Source organism: Equus quagga, chromosome 17, assembly GCF_021613505.1.
Source record: "Equus quagga isolate Etosha38 chromosome 17, UCLA_HA_Equagga_1.0, whole genome shotgun sequence".
In the NCBI taxonomy this organism is placed as follows: Eukaryota; Metazoa; Chordata; class Mammalia; order Perissodactyla; family Equidae; genus Equus; species Equus quagga.
In genome coordinates, this window is record NC_060283.1 from 51,305,088 (window position 1) to 51,315,295 (window position 10,208).

General features: G+C 46.5%; 1 protein-coding gene across 1 annotated transcript; it reads left to right on the forward strand.

The window, feature by feature from the left end:
• The first annotated feature begins 495 nt into the window (after nt 1-495).
• Nucleotides 496-3,896, forward strand: LOC124228929 (C-X-C chemokine receptor type 2-like). The gene is made up of 2 exons (XM_046643986.1): nt 496-544; nt 1,897-3,896. The coding sequence occupies exon 2, from the start codon at nt 1,917-1,919 to the stop codon at nt 2,994-2,996; it is 1,080 nt and encodes a 359-aa protein (XP_046499942.1). The 5' UTR covers nt 496-544; nt 1,897-1,916; the 3' UTR covers nt 2,997-3,896.
• Nucleotides 3,897-10,208: the final 6,312 nt, after the last annotated feature.

Below are 10,208 nucleotides of genomic sequence, written 5' to 3' on the forward strand. Positions count from 1 at the left end.
CTCCACCAGCGCCTGGGCCATCCCGAGGAAGCCTACCATATGACCGAAATTGTGCACCTGCTGTGCAAACCCAGCTGAAGTGCGCTCCTCCGCCCGCTGCCCGCCACACTGCACCCAAGTGCCTCCTGAGTGGAGGACTACCGCTGGAAAAAGTCACATCATTTTCCCTTTGTTCACGTCAGGCAAGTGGGAAGCTTTCAAAGGTGGTCTTCTAGGTAATTTAAGGGATAAACGTGGAAATATATGCAGGAAAACGAAGAGAATAAAAATGTTCATTCACAGAGTGGAGAGTTCAGATATCGGATGCTTGACTCCGTCTTCGTGCCTGGTGCCCCTGTGTGGACGTATGGACCCCGGGGGCCTCTGATGTCTAGGGGTCTCTCGACTTAGTCTCTGCTTCAGACCGAGGGGCAGGGCTCGAAGAGGATGTGTGCTGTGACGTGGCTTCCTTATTTCCCTTTATTTGTCAAGTTCTCTCTAACCACTGTCACTGGTCTCTGTGCTCTGGGCTCTTACGGTTGGACCTGCCAGGCCGGTGCCTCAGGTAGGAAGCCACTCCTGTTCGCCAGGACTTTCTTTGGGGTACGGAGGCTAGGTTTTAGAAAATGCATCCATTTCTCTGGGACCTGAAGATTTCTGCTTGGGTGGCTTCCTGCCTCCTCCCTGGTGACCATGTATTCAATTCTGACCTCCTCCATGGCCATAGTTGGTGACAAGGAGACTTCTTACCTCCTCTTGTCACATTTCTCCCTTTCTGCAGGGAAGACGGCCACATTTGCCCAATGCTTTGCCCTAAGACTTTGCCTTCTGTGAAAATGCCAATCCTGCAGGCAGAGGACGTAATAAAATGTGTGGATCTGTAGGGACTTCTCGAAGCTCAGGCTCGGAAGCAGCTCAGGGGTCATCTACTCTGCTTGCCTCCATTCACAGACGAGAAAACTGAACTGCGTGGAGGCGAAAGGACCACCCACGGTGACCCAGCTTGTTAACGATAGAATCAGGACAGAAGGAGCACTAGACACCAGGGACCCTTATTTCCAGTCTTGCTAAGTTTCCTGGCGTTTTTAGACTGTTCTCTGGAGAGCCCTGGGGTGTTGGGGCCACCTCCTCCTGGCTGTGTGGGTGGAGAGATTGGCACACGCTCTCCCCACCCTCCGTAGGTGACATTTTTATCTGTTTTACATATTGGGCTTCTGGTAAGATTTTGCTTCAACAGAGTGTTTCACAATGAAAAAAATATTTGAAAACTGCTGAATGATTCTGTGGATGTTTAGGAGGTGATTTCAGGGGCCAAGATGGGGACTTCCCTTAAATGCTTAGTCTTCCTTTAGACAGAGGACCGAAACATTTATTACTCCGTTAGAGAGAAGCCTTCAAATGCACTTTAATACAGTTTGTTGCTACCATTTCCTTCCCTCAGTAGATTTTAAGAAGTTAAACAGGAATCAGGAAGAACATAGGCGGGGAAATAACATACAAACAGACATCGGGGAACAAGTTGGCCTCCTTCCGTTATGCTTAACGCTGACCCTTTCCTGAGTGTGCAAGCCCAAGCTGGTCCTCCCGTCTGGATGCACAGACGTGGCTGAGGATGGAAGCGGCTGAAAAGAGTACGGAGGAAGAATTGTAGGTACAGCTGAGGCTGTTGTAGGAATGCCAAGGGCAAAGGTTTTCCCCCTGTAGTCCATCGTATCCCGGACTCAGGCCGGCTTTGGGGTTATGGGAGGGTGATGACACCGTCAAGCCGGCCTCTAAAGCAGTGCGAGACAGCGGCCAAGGAAGGAATCTTCAGCTGCCAAACCAACAGAGAAGGAAAAGATGTCCAGTAACTGTTCTCACATCCCCAGTGAGCGCGATTTGAACCTGAGTTACTAAATCACATTTCTTTCTTTCTAGTCCTTCAACTAGATCAAACCATGACTATCATCCTGCAAAATGTGTGGAATGATACCGATCTGTGGTTATGGTTTGGGGATGACTATGGTAATTTCAGCGACATACCACCCACAGGAACATCTTACAGTCCCTGTAGTGTGGACCCTGAGACACTCAACAAGTATGCTGTGGTTGTCATCTACGCCCTGGTCTTCCTGCTGAGCCTGCTGGGAAACTCCCTGGTGATGCTGGTCGTCTTATACAGCCGGATTGGCCGCTCTGTCACTGATGTCTACCTGCTGAACCTGGCCATGGCCGACCTGCTCTTCGCCTTGACCTTGCCTATCTGGGCCGCCTCCAAGGCAAAGGGCTGGACCTTTGGCACAGTCCTGTGCAAGCTGGTCTCGCTCCTGAAGGAAGTCAACTTCTACAGCGGTATTCTACTGCTGGCCTGCATCAGCGTGGACCGCTACCTGGCCATTGTCCATGCCACACGCACACTGACCCAGAAGCGGCACTGGGTCAAGTTCATATGCTTGGGCATCTGGATCCTGTCCTTCATCCTGGCCCTGCCCGTCTTCCTCTTCCGCAAGGCCATCTCCTCTCCCTATTCTGGCCCAGTCTGCTACGAGGACATGGGCACCAACACAACAAAATGGCGGATGGTGATGCGGGTCCTGCCCCAGACCTTCGGCTTCCTCGTGCCACTGCTGGTCATGCTGTTCTGCTACGGTCTCACCCTGCGCACGCTGTTTCAGGCCCACATGGGGCAGAAGCACCGGGCCATGCGGGTCATCTTTGCTGTCGTGCTCGTCTTTCTGCTCTGCTGGCTGCCCTACAACCTGGTCCTGGTCTCAGACACCCTCATGAGGCTCCAGGTCATCCAGGAGACCTGTGTGCGTCGCAATGACATTAACCGGGCCCTGGACGCCACCGAGATTCTGGGCTTCTTCCACAGCTGCCTCAATCCCCTCATCTACGCCTTCATTGGCCAGAAGTTTCGCCACGGACTCCTCAGGATCATGGCCATCCACGGCCTGGTCAGCAAGGAGTTCTTGGCCAAGGACAGCAGGCCTTCCTTTGTGGGCTCTTCTTCAGGGAACACTTCTACCACGCTCTAGGGCGCCCCGCCCCTGTGGCAGCCCCTCAGGACTCCTCCCTTCCCCTCAGCATCCCATTCCAAGCCTCACGGCCACTGGCTGCTCACAGTCTCCGGGTCAAGGAGCCGCCATCGTGGCTACAGGAAGTTCCGAGGCCACGTGCTTCCCGGGTGCCCACTGTGTGGCTTAGAAAGCCTGCCCTGGTGCCCCAGCCCTGCCAGAATTGCTGTGTCTGCTGCCAGAGCTCTGTCCGCCCATCCGCTGAGCCCACAGCACTCTGTCTTCTGAGACATTTGAAAGACGTTCTTTCAAGTGACTACAAAACCTTCCTGCCACTGGGAGCCATCAGTGGTGACACCATCAGTGCCTCCCCAGCTCTCCCTTTGCCGCCTGCTTGCCCGGTCCAGCTCCCTTGAGAGAGGCCGAGAATGACAGATGCTCACTTTCCAAGACCCCGTTAAGCTAGGAGTGGCCGTATCACCCCGTTCTGACTAACAGTGTGCTGGTAAACTCCACTTCTGGGGAAAATGTCGTGATCTGCAGCGTTCGCCAAGTTCCCTGGTATAAATGCTGCCACCATGGCCATTTGAAGGGTGGTGGTGTTTAGTAATCAGCTCACAAAATTCTAGAGAATGTAATAATCTGCTTTCCTAAGCAGATACAAACCGGCTTCAGTGCACCATTGCTTAAGAAGAAGTCTGCTGGGGCTGGGGGACTCCTGAGAAATATTCCTGATTAAAAAGAGAGAGAGACACACACATATATTCCTGGTCCCTGCCTTTGAATATTGTTATAGGATGTGATATGTGGAGCTGAGGCAGCCACTTTGTGACAATGAGGCTGATAGAGCCAAAGGATGAAAAGAACTTGAGAATAAAGAGCCCAGAAATAAACCTAAGCATAAATTGTTAAATGATTTTCAACAAATGTGCCAAGATTATTTAATGGGGAAAAGATAATCTTTCAACAAATGGTGCTGGGAAAAGTAGATAACCACATGCAAAAGAATGAAATTCTTACTGTACACCAAAATTAACTCAAAATGGATCAAACACCTAAACACGAGAGCTAAACCTATAAAACTCTTGGAAGAAAACATAAAAGAAAAACTTCATTTGGTTTGTGGTTGGGAATGGAGTGAGGCTCAGAGGTGGAGTGTAGATCAAGGTTGGGTTGGGATCCGGGATTCAGATTGGAGTCGGAGCCGAGGTGGAGGAGGAGCCAGGGACGGGGTGGCAGCTAGGGACGAGGCAGACAGTCAGAGAAGCATGGATGTCAGGAACAGGGAGAGATCCAGAAATAGGGAGAGTCTGGGGACTGGGTGGGTAAGACTCAGGCAGGTCCAAGGTGGGGTTGGGACCAGGGGTGGAGTAAGGCTCGGGCCCGGGCTGAGTGTGGGGGTGTGGTAGGTGTCAGGACTCGCTCAGAAATAGAATGAATGTCAGTGATGGGTTAGTGGCTACGAGAGTAGCTGCTCCTGTTTAGTGCAGTCAGTAGCTGGAGCAGAAAGACATCTCTGGTAGGGTCGCCATCCTCTCGGGAGCATTGTCTCAGATGCTCCTCCGGGGGCCGGGATGGAGGCGCCTTGCCCTGTCCCGCTTGCACCTCTCCAAGCAGCTTGGTGAGGAAGAAGTTAGGTCCTCAAGCCTTAAGAGAGAGAGATCCGATTCAAGAGAGAAGACAGAGGAATCCAGGAAGAATCCAGGAGGAAGGCTGGGAACCCGGCCTGCGAGCCTCCCCTTCTTCTCCCTCCCTCCCCTCATCTCCTTTCACCCCTCCAACTGTACACCTCAATGCCCACCTTCCTTCACCCTACGCTGTGCAAAGTCCACTCCATCAGGGCCTTCAGGAAAGCTAATGAGGGTCCATGTTGGGTCTGGAGAAATACAAATGACTAATACACATCTGAAAAGATGCTTGGCCTCACTATTACCTGGGAAGTGGGAATCAAATAGCAATAAAATAACTTGTAAGTGTTATAACAGGGGAGGAACGTAGTCAGAACTCTCTTCAAACAAGCACAACATTATTCAATTAGTTTTTTTTTTTTTTTGGTGAGGAAGATTGGCTCTGAGCTAACATCTGTGCCAATCTTGCTTTATTTTGTATGTGGGATGCCTCCACAGTGTGGCTTGATGAGTGGTGTATAGGTCTGCACCCAGGATCTGACCTGGTGAACCCTGGGCCACCAAAGTGGAGCACACAGACTTAACTACTATGCCACTGGGCTGGTCCTTCAATTAGATTTTTTAAGGTAGTGCATCATTCTCTTGGTATAGCTCAAGACATGAATGACTTGATTTTCAGATCTGTGAAAATGCCAGGGCGTTGGAACTGAAATAACACAGTCTATTAAAACATCAGAAACTGGCGTTTCCATCTCTAGATGGAGTCAAGGTTAGCTATCTGGTCAAGATCAGGGAGACAGCTCATCTCCCTGATGGTCCAGGACAGGGCTGGGGTCAGGGATGGGGTGCACCTTAGGAGAGGACTGGGGGCTCAGAGAGGGGCCAGCGTCAGGTTCGGGGTTGGTGTTAGGGATGGGGTGAATGGCAAGGATAGGGTGACGGACGTGTGAATGTACGTTCTGCCCAATGCTTGCTGATTTTAAAAGTTGAAAATCTGTTTTGTAGGCTTGGTTAAAATATTCCAACCTCCAAAAAATTATGCTGAGATACACTATTTTCCCATATACCAATTCCCCTTCTAGCCAACCATGGCCCCCTCACCATCCGTTGCCCCGCTATCCGGTGGTCTGCTTTTAATAGGTTTAGCAAAAATATTAGTTGGTAATCTGGATTTCATTCCATAGGGGCTTAAGATTGCCTCTTTCCCAGCAACTTGCATTTAATTGAGGTCTTTCAGAGGCTGAGAATTCTCATAGAAGCAGATGAAATAAAATGGCCATCTCTTCTTTGGTCTAAGGGTCTTCCCAGAGAGGAACACTAACCAATAAATCATGATGGAGTACACCCTTTTGCTGTTTCCACACAGAGGCTGGAGGGGACAAAGACCTCTGGGTTTGACCCAGAAAGCCGCCAGCAGCTGTCAGCTGAGCTCTCACCACCATCCTGGCATTATGTTTTTATCCATCCTGGTTCTCTGGTTTTTCTGTGTAGGTGTGAGGAAGATTGGCCCCTAGCTAACATCTGTTGCCAATCCTCCTCTATTTTATGTGGGACGCCACCACAGCACGGCTTGACAAGTGGTGTCAGGTCTGTGCTTGGGATCCGAACCAGTGAACCCTGGGCCACTGAAGCCAAGCGTGCGAACGTAACCACTACACCACCTGGCTGGCTGCACTGTGATCTGTTTTTAAACTCAGGATCCTTTTTCCAACCTTGAGGGTCGAAATGAATTAAAGAATTAAAAAAATAAACAGAATATGTTAACTCGGACTTTCTAAAATTAGTTTTTCTTTTTTGTCAAAATATTTCGTGTACATTGTTTAAAAAAGTGAAATGAGCTTCATAAAGTTTGTAACAAAATCCAGCAGTGGCCCTCCTGCCCCGTCTCTGCAGGCGGAGACACCAGCTCTCAACTCTGGTGGCTGTTTCCTCTAAGATTGGGCTACATGTTTCTAAATATCCTGCTGCTTCTGCTAGCTCTTGATTTTTTTTCTTCCAGTTTTAGATATCATCCATTGACTTTCTGTCTTGGCGTCAGAGGATTTGACACTCTCTCAAACTCTCTCCTGCTTTTACCCCTGCCCAAGCCAACACAAATACTGCCTCCCTCATTCTCCCACGACACAGATACTACTCTTTTTGGTTAAATCAACATTGAATGTTTTCATTACAATAACTATATAAAAATTTATTCAGAGTTGGGTACAATGTTCATATTTCCTTTCTTTGCACAAGTTTTGTTTTCACTAGAATTACTGATAGGATTTTCCATGTGCTTTTCGTTACATTGGTCCCAGATGTCTCCTGTACTGCATTCACGTTCGACAGATAATCTATTAATTTTTTTTCTTTCTTGGAGATCTGGTTCCTGGAGCCCTTCATAATCCTGCTCCAATCTGGACAGGTTACTTTCCAGCCCTGCTCCTTTTTTCTAAATTGCTTTAACTATATTTCCAGATAAATTTTGGAATCTGCTTGTTAATTTCTACAAAATATCCTACCAGGGTTTTGATTTAGATTATGTTGAATGTATGGGTCAATTTGGAGAAAATTGACATCTTAACATTATGGAGTCTTCCAATTCATGAGCACAGTATCTTTCTCCAATTATTTAGGCCTTTTCTAATTTATCTTGGTAATGTTTCATAGTTTTCAGTATGTAAATCTTGACCATATTTTAATTTATCCCCTAAGTAATTTATGGTTATTTGGATGCTATTATAAATGGTATTAAAAAAATTTTTTATTTCCAGTTCTTTTCTTACTAGTATATAGGTATATAGCTGAGCTATTGTATATTGACCTTGTATTCTGGGACCTTAGTGAATTCAATTGTTAGCTCTAGTAGTTTTATTTTTAAATATTCTTTCAGATTTTATATGTACACACCATGTCATCTCAGAATAAAGACAGTTTTATGTCTTCCTTTTGTTTCTTTTTCTTGCCTTATCTCGTTGGCTAGGACCTCTAGTATAATGCTGACCGGACATCCTAGCTCTGTTCCCATCTTAAGGGTAAAGCATTTAATGTTTCTCTATTAAATATGATGTTAACTAAAGGTTTTCATGGAGGCCCTTTATCAGGTTGAGGAAGTTCCTTTCATGAATGGGTGTTAAATCTTCCTCTTTCTTCAAGGGGCTGGCTCTGGAGGCGCCTACTGCTGCTTACAGGCTTCGTGACCAAGGGCAGACTGCTTATCCTCCCTTTACCATCATGTAAAATGTGGATAATCGTAGTGCTCAGCTCATTCCTATGAGGATTAAACTAAATGAATACACACACACACACACACACACACACACACACACACACACACCCCATTTAGAAGAATGCCTAGCATACAGTAGGTACTGTATAAATGTTAGCTGTCATCATTATTTTGGTTTACTCCCTTATTTTGCTGGATTATTGGATTTTGTTGAGAGAAGGCATATAGGAGATAACTTTTTGGAGAACTCAAATTTCCAAAAAAGGCTTTATTCTACTCTCACGCTTGCTCGGTACTTTCCCGGAGTATTGAATTTTAGGTTGGAATTCATTTTCTTTCAGAATTTTGCAGGCTCTTCTTAATTTCTTCTAGCTTCTAGGGTTTTTGTTGAGACTTCTGATGCTGTTCTAATTCCTGATCTATTGTACATGACTGAGTTTTCTCCTGGAAACCCTTAGGAGTCTCTTTATCTCTTTGGCTTAGAGCGCATGATGCTGCGCCCTGCTGAGGTCCTTTCTCCTGCATTTTGCTGGGCACCTGGTGAATCCTTTTATGCTGGAAACTCAGGCTCTGTGAAGTTTTCTTGTATTATTTCTTTGGTAATTTTCTACCCTTCATTTTCCTTCTTTTCTTTTTTTTTTCTAGGAGTTCTTTTATTTGGGTGTTGAACCCCCAAGATTGATTCTCTAATATTTTTATCACTTTTTGCCTATTTTTCAATATTTGCATCCTTCTGCTCTCTAGAAAGTTGCCCTTAATATTATCTCCCAGCCTTTTGATTGGAATTTGAAATTGCTATCATATTTTAAGTTTCCAATAGGCTTTTTTCTGTTCCTCAAGTTCCCTTTTGTGGCACCTATTTCTTGCCTCATGGATGCAATATTTCCTTTTATTTTTCTGAGGATATTACGTTTTCTTGAAGATTTCTGTAGCTCCCTTCATTGTCCTTGTCTTTTCTTCTGGTCTGAGGACTCGGTTACCACTTTCTGACTGCCATTCAAAAACTCTCTTATCTTTGATTTTCTCTAAGGTTTTCTTTGTTCTGGTGCTTTGTGGGATTATGCCTTAAAAATGTCTTTAGTGTCATTTTTAGTGGACTTTTGAGGGAGCAGAGACAAAAACATTCCTCCAATCCTTCTTATTTTGATATAAAATTCCCCCAGATTTAAAAAACATGCTTATTTTGAAGTCACACTCAGACTGCTCTGTTATCTTGAGTTCCTCAGGTGTGAATTCTCTTATTTGTTACATGTCGGCTGACTGTTGATCATGGTCGTTGTCAGTTCTTTGTAATGTTCGATTGTCAGCTCATTTGAAGAGCATTTTTTTCATGGGACTCTCGCATGTGTCTTGGATTATGAAGAAGTCTACACAGGGGCAGTGTCCTGTTGTCCTTGTTGGGGTGTTACGGGGTCATATGGTTCAGAACGTTCGTTGTTATGGTCGTTGTTATTTTTGGGTTTCCACACTGTTCCAAAGGGCAGATTTGGGTCCTCACAGTTTCCCACTCAGGCTTGGGGTTCTGGACTGTCCCTCAGGTGGCTGTCTTTCCTCCACAGCCTAGAGCAGGCAGCTCACTTTGGGGTATGTCTCAGAGCTGGCAGGTGTTTTCTATCCCCAGACAAGGCTGGGCCGGCTCTGTCCTGGTTCCTGGCTTTTTGCAGGGAATCCAGTTCCAGTTCCCTGCTGTGCCTGGGGGCTGTAGACCCGCTGGTGTTGCCATCCCCGTCCTTAAGGTGCGTGACCAATTCTAGTCTCCTTCTGGGCTCCTGCGGCTTCAACTCCTATCCCCAGATAAATCCACACATCCGTACATTCCCTTTTCATTTCTGGCCCTTCGAGATCTCTCTCTCTCCTTTTGCTCTTGCTCTCAGACATTTATTTAAAAATATATGTTATCCAATGTTTCTATGTAGGGGGTGTGTGTGTATGTGTGTGTGTGTGTCTGTGTGTGGTGTTGTTTCCCATGCCTCCTCAGTCCACTATTACGACAGGCTATCAGTAAAAATTCAAAAACCACATAAAATCAAAACAAAGTTTCTCTTCCTATTCTTTATTTCCTTTCTTTAAAGATAAGCATTATTGGGGCTGGCCTGTGGCCGAGTGGTTACGTTCGCACGCTCCGCTTTGGCAGCCCAGGGATTCACTGGTTCGGATCCTGGGCGCAGACATGGCACCACTCATCAGGCCATGCTGAGGCGGCATCCCGCGTGCCACAACTAGAAGGACCCACAACTAAAATATACAACTGTGTACTGGGGGGCTTTGGAGAAAAGAAGAAGAAGAAGAGGAAGAAAAAAGAATATTGGCAACAGATGTTACCTCAGGTACCAATCTTTAAAAAAAAAGACTACTATCCCACAGGGTGGTACTTAAAAAAAAAAAACCTAAGCATTG